At 40.3% G+C, this 17050-nt stretch overlaps 1 protein-coding gene across 1 annotated transcript; it reads right to left on the reverse strand.

Moving 5' to 3' along the window:
- Nucleotides 1-1004: 1004 nt before the first annotated feature.
- On the reverse strand, nucleotides 1005-1949 carry LOC110258180 (olfactory receptor 502-like). The gene has a single exon (XM_021081358.1). The coding sequence runs from the start codon at nucleotides 1947-1949 to the stop codon at nucleotides 1005-1007; it is 945 nt and encodes a 314-aa protein (XP_020937017.1).
- Between the last annotated feature and the right edge of the window lie 15101 nt (nucleotides 1950-17050).

Raw genomic sequence — 17050 nt, forward strand, 5'->3', positions numbered from 1 at the left:
TAATGTCTCTGTGCAACAGATGATTTGTTTGCCAAACAGTAATATCATTACAGCTTCATAGGTTTTGGTGGGAAATAAACCAGTTAAAGAGGATGCAGAGCTGACCAAGAGCAAGTCCCTCTTAGAAGGAGTCTCACTCTGTCCCTGAGGAGCTGTGGGACCCCACTTATTCCCACAGAGAAGTCATCTTGGACCTGCCAGAATTCACAGGTTGGTGAGGGACAGCCCATGCTGTCCTTCTCTGGGGACCCTGTATGGTGCCTGCAGCCAGATACGAGGAACCCAGACCAGAATTTTGGGTCCATATCATCCACTCTCAGCAAATACCCTTCCTGTGAGAGCCTCTCCGGAAACTTTCCAACTCCACTTGTCATTTCCTCTCAGAAGGTACTCAGTCAAGCCCCTTGTTGTCACAGTCATCACATGATCGACTGCTGTTGAACATACACACGGCATTAAACCATCAGTCCTATTCATCTTACAACTTTGTGTCTGTATGAGATGACGGATGTCGACTAACTACTGTGATCATCGTTCCATAACATACGTAAATCGAGACGTCCACCTTGAACTTACACAGTGCCATATGTCAGCTCCATTCTCCATGAATTATCAATGAAGTTGGAAGAAAAAAATCCTAAAAAAATGGCCACAGTCTTAAAGGTTTGAAGGTACAATAATCCTAACTTATGGCAGAGTAGAAACTTGGAAAAATGTGTGAATGGAATTTCAAATGATTTTCAGCAGAAGAAGTATTTTTTCATGTGAGCCCATTTGTTTTTCTTAATTACAAATTTATTTTAATTTTATTAAAGGAAAAAGGGAACACTACAGTCTGTGATTTACAATTAGATATCTGAAAATCCACTCCTAATTTTACTAAATTGTTGCACCTTGACTGATGATATAGCATGGATAGAGTTAAACCAAACAAGCTCAGTTTCTTATTAGTATAATATTTATGGCATATTATGATATCAGTTACTACCAACTAAGAGCCTTCACTAAGGAAATGTTATTCTGCCAAGCTGTTTCTTCAGAGCCCCCTTAACTTCCTTGTTCCGGAGGCTGTAGATGAGGGGGTTCAGCATGGGGACCACCACCATGTAGAACACAGACACCACCTTGTTCTGGTCAGTGGAGTAGCTGGACTTGGGCATCACGTAAATGAAGGTGATGGTCCCATAGTACAGAGTGACCGCGGTGAGGTGGGAGGTGCAGGTGGAGAAGGCCTTGTGTCTTCCCTCAGTGGAGGGCATCTTCAGGACGGTGATGAGGATGTAGATGTAGGAAGTGGCTATGACAACCACTGTGACCGCAATGATGGAACCAGCTGTAAATGAGGGGACAACAGCAGGAACAGTGATGTCAGAGCAGGAGAGTTCCAGCAAGGGGGCAAGATCACAGAAGAAATGATTGACCCGATTTGGTCCACAGAAGAGTAAAAAAAGGAAGGAAGCAGTAAAGGAGGAAGCATTTAAAATACCACCGATATAAGACACTATGAGTAGCTGAACACAGACTTGCGTGGACATCTTCGTGGAATAGAGCAGTGGGTTGCAGATGGCCACAAAGCGGTCATATGCCATGGCAGCCAGAAGGAAACACTCAACTGTTCCAAAGAAAACAGCTGAACCAAGCTGGGTGGCACATCCAGGATAGGAGATGGTATTTCTTTCCACCAGGAAATTTACAAGCATACTGGGTGTGACAGAAGATGAATAGCCCATGTCAGCAAAGGCCAATTGGCTCAGGAAAAAATACATCGGATGATGGAGCTGAGGAGAGAGTATGACAAGAATGATTGTGCTGAGATTGCCACATATGGTCACCAGGTAGATGCACAGGATGATCACGAAGAGGAGGGTTTGCAGGGTTGGGTCATTTGTTAAGCCCAATAAAATGAACTCTGTCACTGAAGTGTGGTTCCCCTCTCCCAGGGAACCCATGAGATGACACAGCTGCTGCCCAAATGAACCTGTGATGAAACACTGCATTAGAGAAGTTGTGGTTCAATGATTCCATTTTCACTAATATGTATATAAGTGAGTATAAGCACATAAATTACCCAAGAGAACTTTGGAGTTGTTTTACTGAAGATTTCAGATTTTGGATGTGTATGTGATGGGTCTTCTATATTTGAAAAATTTCTTCTTAGCAGAAACACTAGAGAACCTGGTTCAAATGATGTGCATTTAAACATAATGTACTTAATATGACTTCAAATCTAAATATTTTTTTAAAAAAAGTAAGGCTTATGAGAATAAAAAGGAATGATCAGTATAACAAAAACATTAAATTGTATACCTAAAGGATTATGTTATGCAGACTTAACTAATAGCTAATATTTACTAAATGCTTACTAAATGATGGACACAATGTTAAGAATTTTATATAATTAGTTCTATTTTAACCCTCATGAAATAATATTAAACGTTTTTATTCTATTTATGGAAGAAATGGACTCTGACCCTATGAAGTAACCTACCTAAGTTTATACAAAAAGAGGTAGGATCAAGATGTGAACCCCAGGCAATTTGAACCCAGTCCATTCCTTTCATAACTACACCAAAGTGAAATGAGATAATGCTTACGATGAAGTCGAGTCTCTTGGAAATGGATGGATAACAAATTACCCTTATGCCTCATGACAGCTAATGTGTAAAGATCCACCTAGCTAATCACAGAGTTTACAGCTTCTCTCAGCAAAACAAGACTATGTATTTATAAGGAGAAGTAGAATTTTCTTGATAGGACAAGGAAGAGATAGAGAGGAATTTCAAATTAAATATATGAATGAAGTAAATCATTAATTTAAAACATAATAAATTATTACATATAATATTTGCAATTTAAATACTTTTGCATAAATTATTTAGAAATATCAATCTAATTACTATGCAAAACATTATATGATTAATAACTAGGAGACAATACAGTACATTTATTCAAACAAATCATTTCCTATTGTAACAGTGTTTTCTCATTGGAGTATTATAGGATAAAATAATATTGGTTTCAACTTGATATACAACTGAATACAGCTCCAGCCTGAAAAGTTAAGAAGTTTACCCAGGTTCACCCTGTGAGTGGCCAGGAAACCTCATTTCCTTGTTTTCTGGATTCATTTTCTTGACTTTGTCCAAAGTGTCTGGTTGCCTGAAAGTTAGAGCCTCCGAGGATAATAAATAAACAAAAGAAGTCTTTCCATAGATAGGTACGAACAGGTAGTCTCCAACACATCTCAAAACCAGAGAATCTATGAGTTTAATGGCCAAGGGCCAAGTGTAAACGGTGTTGAAAGAGCATGTGAGTTTCTGACATTTGGGGTGGGAAAATGAGGAATCCTAGTCTCTCGAATTATGCTTGTTTACACACACTAAACAGACTGTAGAAACTTAGGTTTGTTCAGCCGAGGTTATTTGAGAGCTGACAGCTGGACTGCATCTGCCCCAGCTTGTGAACACGGATGCACCTTTACAGTAAAACGTTTTCCGATGGTAAATGAACATCAGCAGGACAGACTAACGCACAAAGGCAAAACCTTACCTCTTGAAATAAGAATTGCTTCATGTTATGGCAATAAATTCAAAGTCATTATTCTTATACAGCAGCCATACTCTCTTTTATTGTTGTTTGCCTGTGGGGATAAGTCTCTGAAGACGTTAGAGATTCAAACGTGAATCCCAAAGCTCCAGGGATCACGATCCCGTTCTCAAGTGAGTACTGAGCAGCTCACTTCAAACAAAAACAGCTCTGTTTAAGGTTCTGTCGATTCTGAAGGAGTCAATTTTTTCCTTTATGTCTAGATTTCCATGAACTTTCCATTGGTCTTTATTGAGAGTAAAATAATAAATTATCTTATAGCCAAATATTGATTCTAAGCTTACTTTGCTATTTCAGGTTAAGGAATATTAAACATCGAATGTTAGGCAGTAACCTTAACTTTTGTAGTTCCCCGGTGGTTCAGCAGGTTGAGGATCTGGCATTGTCAATGCTGTGATTTGGGTTGCTGCTATGGTCCGGATTCGATCTCTGGCCCAGGAACTTCTGCATGCTGAGGGTGCAGCCAAAAAAAAAAAAAATTAGTAATTTTAGCTTCATTTACTCACCGTTCATTCATTTATGTGTTCTATAGTGATATATGTAAAACAGTCCATTAGGCATCTTGGGGAGCATCGGGGAGAATGCCATGTGAAGCTGAATTTCAAATAACGGTTATTTAAGAGGTGTATTTTTTCCAGCTGAAGATGTAAGCAGAATATCTTTAAGGTTGTAGGTGGGGGAAGTTCCTTTTGGGTAGGTGGATTATGGATCTCGCAATGTCACTGCCACAGCTTGGGTCACTGCTGTGGCATGGGTTTGATCCTTGGCCTGGGAACTCCCACATACTGCAGGTCCAGCCAGAAAAGAAAAGTTATAGCTTGAGAACAATGAAGGAAAAAGAGGTTTGAATGACTTCCAGATCAGACAGTCTACGGGCCTCAAAAGAAAGACTAGTAGTTTATGGTTTCTTTGCCTGGAAGGATGATGGCAGAAATAGCTCTTTTCAATGTGAAGGCTCAGTCTAAATATTCTTGCTAATCCCAGTTTCAGAAAGTCTTGCCTCACCCTCCTGAAATGCATATGCTTTGACCGATGTGCTACTAACCAAGTTTTCTTCCGACTTTACTCTTTGCTACGCACTGAACTTCATTTCTCATTTCACCCTCACCATACGTCGGTGAGCTAAGTATTCCCATTGTCCTAATTTGGGACAGAAGAGAGAATCGAGGCTTAGTTTAAGATACTTGTCCAAATGTACTCCACTGTTTCAATTATATCCAAGTTTAAATTCAGGCCCAACTGAATGCTAGAATGTGGACTCCACATTAAAAGGATCATACATGATGATCAAATGGGATTCATCTCAGGGATGCAAGGATGGTTCAATGTACACAAATCATTCGGTGTGATACAACACATTAAAGTTGCAGAATAAAAAATCCCGTGATCAGCTCACAGACGCATAAGTTGTTTTTCACAAAATTCACTGAGGATAAAAACACTCAACAAAGTAGGTGTAGAAGGAACATTCCTCACTATAATAAAGGACATCTACCACCCAGCCACTGCTCTCCTCATACTCAATGGAGAAAAGCTGACAGCATTTCCTCTAAGGAACAAGACGAGGATGCCTGTCTCAACACTTCTATTAAACACAGTATTGGAAGTCCCTGCCACATCAATCAGACAAGAAAAATAAATGAAAGAAATCAAAACTGGAAAGGAAGAAGGAAAACTGCCACCATTTATAGATGACATGATGCTGTATAAAGAATGTGTTTTTTTCCCCAATACCCTTTTTTCTACTGTACAGCATGGTGACCCAGTTACACATACATGTATACATTCTTTTTTCTCACATTATCATGCTCCATCATAAGTGACTAGACATACTTCCCAGTGCTACACAGCAGGATCTCAATTTTTAAAAAAATTTAAAAAAAGGATGTGTGTTCTTAACTGCTACTCTCATTTAGTCAATTTCAAGATTTCAGTGCCTCAGTAAAGACCACTGGTTCCCAGCTAGTCCCCACTCTCAACACTCTGCCTAAGTCCCCAACACTGGCTAAACCTAATTCCTGGTCCTGAGCCCCCGGCCAGTACTCACGGTCTTGATTTCCTCACATGTGCTCCCCAGTGACAAACACTGGTGGATCTTACCCAGTAAATTGCTATCAGATAGGTCCACTTCTCTCCATCTCACCACTGCAATAGCTGTCCTAATTGATTTTCCTACATGCATAATTGGCCCTCTGCACAGCGGCCATAGTGAGTGATTGCTTAAAGAAATTTAATATATTCACTTTAATGCCATCAAGGTATTACATGTCTTTGTTAAAATGGCTCAGAGAGAAAACAGTGGTCCATTCCCACTTCCTTTAAATACCCAACACTAAACGGGCAGCAGGGAACCACTTTTGAGTCTATTTCATATTTGATGTTCCTCAATATCTCTAAATAATATGTTTTAATACAAAAAATTGGAATTTCTATAGACATTCCTGCTATTTTCCCCTGTTTATGTAATTTGAACATAATAGGAAAAATTGGTGGCTTTTTGAAGTCTGAGAGAATCACTACAGTTTTCATTTCTGGAATTTATTTTAAAAAGTCGAGAACAACACAGAAGCGTGGAATATCTTTCCAATTCCTTGAATCCTATTTTATTTCCTTGGTTAATGTTTTATAGTTCTCAGCATATAAGTGTTTCACCACCTTGGTCAAGTTTACTCCTAGGTTATTTGATTTTTGGGGGTGCAATTTTAAAAGGTATTGAATTTTTGTATTCCTTTTCTAATATTTCATTGTTATTATACAGAAATGTTATTGATTTCTGAATGTTAATCCTATATCCTGCTACTTTGCTGAATCTGTTGATCAGTTCAAGTAATGTTTGGGTTGAGTCCTTGGGGTTTGCTATTTATAGTATCATGTCATCTGCATATAGTGACAGTTTTACCTCTTCTCTTCCTATTTGGATACCTTTCATTACTTTTCTTTTTCTTTTCTTTTTTTTTCTTTGTCTGATGGCTGTAGCTAGGACTTCCAATATTATATTGAATGACAGTGGTGAGAGTGGGCAAGCTTGTCTTGTTCCAGATTTTAGTGGGAAGGCTTTCAGCCTTTCTCCGTTGAGTATTATATTTGCTGTGGAGTTGTCATAAGTGGCTTTTATTATGTTAATGTATGCTTCTTCTATACCCACTTTGGTAAGAGTTTTGATCGTGAATGGATGTTGGACTTTGTCAGATGCTTTTCCTGCATCTATGGAGAGGATCATGTGGCTTTTGACTTTTCTTTTGTTAATGTGGTGTATGATGTTGATTGATTTCATATGTTGAACCATCCTTGTGCACCTGGGATGAATCCCACCTGGCCATGGTGAATGATCTTTTTTTATATGTTGTCAGATTTGGTTGGCTAAAATTTTGTTGAGAAATTTTTTTTGCATCTATATTCATCAAAGATATCGGCCTATAGTTTTCTTTCTTGGTGGCATTTTTGCCTTGTTTTGGAATTAGGGTGATGGTGGCATTATAGAATGTCTTTGGGAATGTTCCTTCTTCTTCAGCCTTTGAAAAATTTAAGGCGGGTGGGTAGAAGTTCCTCTTTGTATATTTGGTAGAATTCGCCTGTGAAGCCATCTGGTCCTGGACTTTGATTTGTAGGGAGTGTTCTATGACATATTCAATTTCATTTTTAGTGATCAGTCTGTCCAGTTGATCCATTTCTTCTTGATTCAGTTTTGGCAGGCTGTAGGTCTCTAGAGAGATGTCCATTTCTTCTAGGTTGTCAAATGTATTGGCAGATGATAATTCATAGTATTCTCTCATGGTTTTTTGTATTTCTGTAGTATCCTTTGTGACTTCTCCTTTTCCTTTTCTTGTTTTGTTTACTTGGGTTTGTTCTCTCCTCTTCTTGGTGACTCTGGCCAGAGGTTTGTCAATTTTGTTTACCCCCTCAAAGAACCAGCTCTTGGTTTGATTGATTTGGTCTATTGTTTTCTGAATCTCTATTTTATTGATTTCCTCTCTGATCTTTATGTTTTCCTTCCTTCTGCTGACTTTGGGTTTTGTTTCTTTTTTTCTAATTTATTTAAGTGGTGGGTTAAGTTGTCGCTTTGAGATTTTTCTTCTTTTTTGAGGGAGGCTTGTATTGCTATGAATTTCCCTCTGAGCACTGCTTTTGTGGCATCCCATAGATTTTTTTTTTTATTTTCCCAATGTACAGCAAGGGGGTCAGGTTATCCTTACATGTATACATTACAATTAAAGTTTTTCCCCCACCCTTTCTTCTGTTGTAACATGACTATCTAGACATAGTTCTCAATGCTATTCAGCAGGATCTCCTTGTAAATCTATTCTAAGTTGTGTCTGATAAGCCCAAGCTCCCGATCCCTCCCACTCCCTCCCCCTCCCATCAGGCAACCACAAGTCTCTTCTCCAAGTCCATGATTTTCTTTTCTGAGGAGATGTTCATTTGTGCTGGATATTAGATTCCAGTTATAAGTGATATCATATGGTATATGTCCTTCTCCTTCTGGCTCATTTCACTCAGTATGAGATTCTCTAGTTCCATCCATGTTGCTGCAAATGGCATTATGTCATCCTTTTTTATGGCTGAGTAGTATTCCATTGTGTATATATACCACTTCTTCTGAATCCAATCATCTGTCGATGGACATTTGGGTTGTTTCCACGTCCCGGCTATTGCGAATAGTGCTGTAATGAACATGCGGGTGCATGTGTCTCTTTTAAGTAGAGTTTTGTCTGGATAGATGCCCAAGAGTGGGACTGCAGGGTCATATGGAAGTTCTATGTATAGATTTCTAAGGGATCTCCAAACTGTTCTCCATAGTGGCTGTACCAGTTGACATTCCCACCAACAGTGCAGGAGGGTTCCCTTTTCTCCACAGCCCCTCCAGCACTTGTTATTTGTGGATTTATTAATGATGGCCATTCTGACTGGTGTGAGGTGGTATCTCATGGTAGTTTTGATTTGCATTTCTGTTATAATCAGCGATGTTGAGCATTTTTTCATGTGTTTGTTGGCCATCTGTATATCTTCTTTGGAGAAATGTCTATTCAGGTCTTTTGCCCATTTTTCCATTGATTGATTGGCTTTTTTGCTGTTGAGTTGTATGAGTTGCTTGTATATTCTAGAGATTAAGCCCTTGTCGTTTGCATCATTTGAAACTATTTTCTCCCATTCTGTAAGTTGTCTTTTTGTTTTCTTTTTGGGTTTCCTTTGCTGTGCAAAAGCTTTTCAGTTTGATGAGGTCCCATGGGTTTATTTTTGCTCTAATTTCTATTGCTTTGGGAGACTAACCTGAGAAAATATTCATGATGTTGATGTCAGAGAGTGTTTTGCCTATATTCTCTTCTAGGAGTGTGATGGTGACTTGTCTTCTATTTAAGTCTTTCAGCCATTTGGAGTTTATTTTTGTGCATGGTGTGAGGGTGTGTTCTAGTTTCATTGCTTTGCATGCAGCTGTCCAGGTTTCCCAGCAATGCTTGCTGAATAGACTTTCCTTTTCCCATTTTATGTTCTTGCCTCCCTTGTCAAAGATTAATTGACCATAGGTGTCAGGGTTTATTTCCGGATTCTCTCTTCTGATCCATTGGTCTGTCTGTCTGTTTTGGTACCAGTACCACACTGTTTTGATGACTGTGGCTTTGTAGTATTTCTTGAAGTCTGGGAGAGTGATGCCTCCTGCTTGGTCTTTGTTTCTCAGGATTGCTTTGGCGATTCTGGGTCTTTTCCTGTTCCATATAAATGTTTGGATTGTTTGTTCTAGTTCTGTGAAAAATGTCATGGGTAATTTGATAGGGATTGCATTGAATCTGTAGATTGCTTTGGGTAGGATGGCCATTTTTACAATATTGATTTTCCCAATCCAGAAACATGGAATGTCTTTCCATTTCTTTACATCTTCTTTGATTTCTTTGGTTAAAGTTTTATAGTTCTCGGCATATAGGTCCTTTACCTCCTTGGTCAGGTGTATTCCGAGGTATTTGATTTTGTGAGGTACAATTTTAAAAGGTATCGTATTTTTGTATTCCTTTTCTAATGTTTCATTGCTGGTATACAGAAATGCAACTGACTTCTGAATGTTAATCTTATATCCTGCTACTTTGCTGAATTTATTAGTCAGTTCAAGGAGTTTTGGGGTTGAGTCCTTAGGGTTTTCTAGGTATACTATCATATCATCTGCATACAGTGACGGTTTGATCTCTTCTCTTCCTATGTGGATGCCTTTAATTTCTTTTGTTTGTGTAATTGCTGTGGCTAGGACTTCCAAAACGATGTTGAAGAGCAGTGGTGAGAGTGGGCATCCCTGTCTTGTTCCAGATTTGAGTGAGAAGGCTTTCAGTTTTTCCTCATTGAGGATTATATTTGCTGTGTGTTTATCATAAATGGCTTTGATTATATTCAGGAATGTTCCCTCTATACCCACTTTGGCGAGGGTCTTGATCATGTATGGATGTTGAACTTTGTCAAATGTTTTTCTGCGTTTCTTGAGAGTATCATATGATTTTTGACTTTTCTTTTGTTAATGTGGTGTATGATGCTGATTGATTTGCGTATGTTGAACCATCCTTGTGAACCTGGGATGAACCCTACCTGGTCATGGTGTATAATTTTTTTGGTATGTTGTTGGATTCGGTTGGCTAAGATTTTGTTGAGAATTTTTGCATCTATATTCATCAATGATATTGGCCGATAGTTTTCTTTTTTGGTGGTATCTCTGTCTGGTTTTGGAATGAGGGTGATGGTGGCATCATAGAATGTCTTTGGGAGTTTTCCTTCTTCTTCAATCTTTTGAAAGATTTTATGGAGGATGGGCACCAATTCCTCTTTATATGTTTGATAAAAATCACCTGTGAAGCCATCTGGTCCTGGACTTTTATTTGTAGGGAGTGATTTTATGACCTCTTCAATTTCATTTCTAGTGATCGGTCTGTTCAGTTGGTCTGTTTCTGCTTGATTCAGTTTTGGCAGGCTGTAAGATTCTAGAAAATTGTCCATTTCTTCCAGATTGTCAAACTTGTTGCCATACAGTTGTTCATCGTATTCTCTTATGGTTTTTTGTATTTCTGCTGTGTCCGTTGTGATTTCTCCTTTTTCATTTATAATTTTGGTGATTTGGGTTCTTTCTCTCCTCTTTTGAGTGAGTCTGGCCAGGGGTTTGTCAATTTTGTTCACCTTTTCAAAGAACCAGCTCTTGGTTTTATTAATTTTCTCTATTGTTTTTTGAGTCTCTATTTTATCGATTTCTTCTTGGATCTTTATAATTTCCTTCCTTCTGCTGACTTTAGGACTTTTTTGTTCTTCTTTTTCTAGATCGTTTAGGTGGAGGGTTAAGTTGTCAATTTTGGATCTTTCTTCTTTTTTGAGAAAGGCCTGTATCGCTATAAATTTCCCTCTGAGCACTGCTTTCACAGCATCCCATAGATTTTGAGAGGTTGTGTCTTCATTATCATTTGTTTCAAGGTAGTTTTTAATTTCCTTCTTGATTTCCTCATTGACTCATTGGGTTTTTAGTAGCATGTTGTTTAGTCTCCATGGAGTAGGTTTTTTCTCTTTCCTTTTCCCATGGTTGGTTTCTAATTTCATGGCATTGTGGTCAGAGAAGATACTTGAGATAATTTCTATGCTCCTAAATTTATTGAGATTCGCTTTATGTCCCAATATGTGGTCGATTCTTGAGAATGTTCCATGAGCATTTGAGAAGAATGTGTTTTCTGATTTTTTTGGTGTAGTGTCCTGAAGATATCAATTAAGTCTAACTTTTCTATTGTTTCCTTTAGGATCTCTGTTGCTTTATTGGTTTTCTGTCTAGAGGATCTGTCCATTGATGTGAGGGGGGTATTTAGGTCTCCTACTATGATTGTATTCTCATCAATATCTCCCTTTATGTCTGTTAATATTTGTTGTATGTATCTGGGTGCTCCTATATTTGGGGCATATATGTTGATGATAGCAACATCCTCTCCTTGGATGGCTCCCTTAATCATTAAATAGTGTCCTTCTTTGTCATTCTTTATGTCTTTTGTTTTAAAGTCTATTTTGTCTGATATGAGCACTGCGACTCCTGCTTTTCTGTCATGTCTATTGGCGTGAAATATTTTCCCCACCCTTTCACTTTCAATCTATATGTATCTTTTGTCCTAAGGTGAGTTTCTTGTAGGCAGCATATTAAAGGTTTTTGCCTTTTTCTCCACTCAGCCACTCTGTGTCTTTTGATTGGGGCATTCAGCCCATTGACATTTAAGGTGATAATTGATAGATGATTATTTATTGCCATTTGAACCTTGTGTTCCAGTTGGTTCTATGGTTCTCCATTCTTCCTTTCTTTTTTTTTTTTTTTTTGTTGGATAATCTCCTGTTATTATCTGCTTGAGTGTATTTTTTTTTCATTTTTTGCAAATGCAATATTTGGTTTTGGCTTGTGGTTGCCCTCTTTTTTAAGTATGCTAACCCCTTCCCATAATTGTGTGTTTTAGCCTGATGGTCCTGTAAGTTCAAACACTTCATTACTATATTAAAATTAGGAAGAGTGATATACAAACACACAAAAAGGGTTATTTACTTCCTAACATCCCTTTCCCACATTTTATGGTTTGATGACTCTTTTTTATTTTTTCTTTTTAATTTTATTTTGTTTGAAGCATGTTCATGATTAAATCTGTATGCTGGCTTATTTGAGGGACTGCTCTCTGATTGCGGTTTCCTCAGTCCTAGTTCTTCCTCTTCTTCTTTTTTTTTCTTTTCTTTTTTCTTCCCTTTCCTTCCTTTCTTTTTGGTTTAGAGAAGCCCTTTCAATATTTCCTTTAACCTGGGTTTTGTGTTGCTGTTTTTGTTTGTTGGGAAAAAATTTTATTTCCCCTTCTATTTGAAATGATATTCTTGCTGGATAGAGTATTCTAGGTTGCATATTTTTTCCTTTTAGCACTTTAAATATCTCTTGCCATTCCCTCCTGGCCTGTAGTGTTTCTGTAGAGAAATCAGCTGATAATCTTATGGGGGTTCCCTTGTAGGTAACATTCTGTTTTCCTCTTGCTGCCTTTAGGATCCTCTCTTTATCACTAAATTTTGCCATTTTTATTATGATGTGTCTTGGTGTGGGTCTATTTGGGTTCAGTTTGTTTGGGGCCCTCTGTGCTTCCTGTATCTTGAACCCAGTATCCTTTAGATTTGGGAAGTTTCCATTGATAATTTCTTCAAATATATTTTCCATCCCCTTATCTTTTTCTACTCCTTCTGGAATTCCTATTATGTGTAGATTGGCCCACTTTATATTATCCCATAGGGTCTCTTATATGACTTTCCAGTTTTTTGATTCGGTTTTCTGTCTGTTGACCGGATTGAGTGATTTCCATTATTCTATCTTCCATATCACTGATTCGTTCTTCTGCATTATTCATTCTGGTTTTCACTGCCCCCAGTTCAGTTTGCATCTCTGCAAATGAATGTTCTAGTTTTTCTTGGCTCCTCCTTATATTTTCTAGTTCCTTTCTGAGGGTATCTGCATTACTGTTCATATCTTCTCTTCATTCCTTCAGTATTTTCACTATTTCTCTTTTGAACTCCAGGTCTGTCTGACTGCAGAGATCTGTTTCATTGTTGACTGTTTTAGGTGAGTTCTCCTGTTGGTTTGACTGGGGGTGGTTTCTCAGCTTCTTCATCTTACTTGTTGTTTTCTTTCTCCTGAGGGAGTTGTATTCTCTGTGATCGGGCAGTGTTTGCCTTGTCACTGCCATGGAAATTTCGTTGTTGGTCAGTCTTTTTTGAGGCAGTGTGGCTTTTCTGGAGTGTTGATGGGGCTAACAGTGTTTCTTTGAAGCAAAGGAGGACTTCCTGAGGGCAGACAGGACTGGGATGTCCACCCCATGATGGTAGCAGATTTCACTTGGTCATTCAGAGCTTGCTCTGGTGTTTTTAGGCTGTGGCGGTCTTGCAGGGGGTTGGCGGTGTTGGGCAGCTGCTCCTCAGGAGTGCAGCACCCCCTGGGGGCTGGAGAAGCTATCTGGGTCACTGAGAACCTAAGAGGCTCTTCCCTAGGGCAGCCCAACTCAGAAGGACAGCCTGAGAATGTACCGGATCTTTTCACAGTCTGGCCGAGCTTGTTGCAGCTTTTCTGGGCTGCAGGGGCTCTTCCAGGGGGCTGGTGATGCTGAGCAGTTATTTCACGGGAGTGGGGCATCCCCTGGGTGCTTGGGCGGGTAGCAGGGCCATTGGAGACCCAAGAGGCTCCTTCCCAGGGCAGCCGGACTCAGAAAAACCGTCTGAGATCTTTTCCCGACTCGGCCAGGCTTGTTGCAATTTTCTGGGCTGCAGGGGGTCCTGCCTGGAGCTGGCAGTCCTATGCAGCTGATCCACTAGAGCATCCCCTGGGGGCTTGGGCGGGTAGCAGGGCCGTTGGAAACCCAAGAGGCTCCTCCCGGGGCAACCCGATTCAGAAAAACCGTCCGAGAATTAGGCCGATCTATTCACAGCCTGGCTAAGCTTGTTCTAGCTTTTCTGGGCTGCAGGCCTTTTCTAGCGGGCTGGTGGTGTTTGGTGCTGCTCTGCGGAAGTGTATCCCCTCCAAAGGGCAAGCAGGCCTGTGCAGGGACAGCCCCTGCGGTGGTAGGCTTCAGGAAATTGTTGAGGCCAGCCCTCCAAGATGGCAGGCAGCCCCAGGTTCGGGAGAGCATAGGAGGTGGCGGGGGTGGGGGGAGGGGATGCACTGGGAAGCACAGTTTCAGCTAGCTGGCGGCCTGTAAGTTGCTGTGGCATGGGGGGTATTCTATGGGGACCCACCCCTACTCTCCCCTCCCCAGCAGGGGGCAGACCAGCTCTTCTCCCAGTTCCCTCTGATGCAGCTTTCCACTTCCCCGCTCCTAGAGTATTATTCCCTTCCTCTGTGACAGCTTTGTTTTCTGTCTCCCAGGCAGTCTCTGCCCCTCAAATGGTTTCTAGACGTCCCAAGCAGTTTCCGCTCTGCCCCGCCCCCCCAGCCCGGGGACTAACCTCGGAGCCGAGGTCTCGGTGCCCAGCCCTCACCCAGGCGGCGTCTCCCGGCCCTTTCTCAGGGACCAAACTTCGGAGGTGAGTTCTCGGTGCCCAGCCGCCACCCAGGCGTCCCCCGGCTCCCCCGGCCCTCTCGGGACTAACCTCTGAGCGAGTCTGGTGCCCAGCCCCCACCCAGGCATCCCCCGGCCCTTTCCAGGGACTAACCTTCGAGGCGAGGATCGGTGCCCAGCTCCCCACCCAGGCATCTCAATTTTTGGTGACTGTGCCCGTAGTTCAGATGGTCCGTTTGGTTCTTGACGGTTTTCCATACTCCAACTTACTGCTACACTCTTCTCTGCATCTGGAGATTCCTCCTGTTCGTTTGATCTTTCCCCGGTAGGTGACTTTCCAGGATGCGGGATCCCTTTCTCCTCTGCAGTTCCCTTTCGGTAGCACCCATCCCGCTCGGATTCACCTTCTCTCACTCTCCTCTTTTCTCCCGTTCTGCCCAGTAATGTCACGAACTTCTTGCCGTTATTGGAGTTTAGGTTCCTCTGCCAGCGATTGGTTGCTGTTCTGTGCGAGTCATTTATTCTGTAGATGTGCTTTTTTTGTTGTGTTTGTGGGAGAGGGCGAGCGTGTCTCCCTACTCCTCCACCATCTTGTCCTCTCTCCAACTCACTGATCGCATCCCATAGATTTTGAGTGGATGTGTCTTCATTTTCATTTGTCTTGAGGTATTTTTTAATTTCCTTCTTGATTTTCTCATTGACCCATTGGTTTTTTTATTATTTACTTTTATTTTATTCTTTGTCTTTTTGTGTTTTCTTGAGCCACTCCTGTGGCATATGGAGGTTCCCAGGCTAGGGGTCTAATCGGAGTTATAGCCACCGGCCTACACCAGAGGCACAGCAACGCATGATTCGAGCCATGTCTGCAACCTACACCACAGCTCAGGGCAATGCCGGATCCTTAACCCACTGAGCAAGGGCAGGGATTGAACCCACAACCTCATGTTTCCTAGTCAGATTCGTTAACCAGTGCGCCACGATGGGAACTCCCCCATTGGTTTTTTAATAGCATGTTGTTTAGTTTTCATGTACTCAGCTTTTTTTTTTCTCATTTCTTTTCCTGTGGTTGATTTCTAGTTGCATGCCATTGTGGTCAGAGAAGATACTTGAAATAATTTCTATACTCTTAAATTTGTTGAGGTTAGCTTTGTGCCCCAGTATGTGATCTATCCTTGAGCATGTTCCATGTGCACTTTACAGGAATGTATATTCTGGTGTTTTTGGATGTAATGTCCTGAAAATGTCGATGAAGTCTAACTTTTCTATTGTGTCCTTTAGGATCTCTGTTGCCTTATTGATTTTCTGTCTAGAGGATCTGTCCATTGATGTGAGTGTGGTGTTAAAGTCTCCTACTGTGATAGTATTCCCATCTGTTGCTCCTTTTATGTCTGTTAGTAATTATTGTAGGTAATGGCTTCTCCTATATTAGGGGCATATATATTGATGATTGTAATGTCCTCTTCTTGAATGGATCCTTTAACCATTAAATAGCGTCCTTCTTTGTCTTTCTTTATGGCCTTCGTTTTAAAGTCTATTCTGTCTGATATGAGTATTGAAACTCCTGCTGTCCTGTCTTGACCAATGGCATGAAATATCTTTTCCCATCCCCTCACTTTCAATCAATATGTGTCCTTTGCCCTAAGGTGAGTTTCTTGTAGACAGCAGATGGTAGGTTTTTTCTTTTTTATCCAATCTGCCACTCTGCGTCTTTTGATTGGAGCATTCAGTCCACTGACATTTAAGGTGATTATTGATAGATATGTATTTATTGCCATTTTAGACCTTGTTTCCCAGTCAATTCTATGTTTCACTTTTCTTCTTCTCTTTTTCTAGTTGGATGGTTTCCATTTATTTTATGCTTGAATACTTTTCAGTTTTTGTGAATGTATTGTTCGGTTTTGATTTGTGGTAGCCCTGTTTTTCCCTTCCTATCTCTACTTGCTTTTGCCTGTTACTCATATAGGCTCAAACATTATTTTTTAAAAATATCTATATTTTCTTACATTCCTTTCCCAGATAGTACAGATAGTATGATTTTGAAGTCCTTTTTTTTGTTTTTTTTACATCTTCATGTTGAGATCTCTATGCTGGCTTATTTACTGACTGCTTTCCAATTATGATTTCCTCCATCCTAATTCTTTGTTTTTCTCTTTTTTTCTCTCTCTCTTTTTTATTTTTTTAACTTAGAGAAGCCAATTCAGTATTTCTTTTAGAATGGGTTTAGTATTGCTGTACTATTTTAGCTTTTGTATGCTGCAGAAATTCTTTCTTTCCCCTTCTATTTTAAATGATATTCTTGCTGGATAGAGTATTCTGGTTGCAAATGCTTTCCTCTCAGCACTTAAATATATCTTGCCACTCCCTCTGGCCTGTAGTGCCTCTGTACAAAAATCAGCTGATACCCTTATGGGGGTTTCCTTATAATTCATGCTTTG

This window comes from Sus scrofa, unplaced genomic scaffold, assembly GCF_000003025.6.
Source record: "Sus scrofa isolate TJ Tabasco breed Duroc unplaced genomic scaffold, Sscrofa11.1 Contig1499, whole genome shotgun sequence".
Classification (NCBI taxonomy): Eukaryota; Metazoa; Chordata; class Mammalia; order Artiodactyla; family Suidae; genus Sus; species Sus scrofa.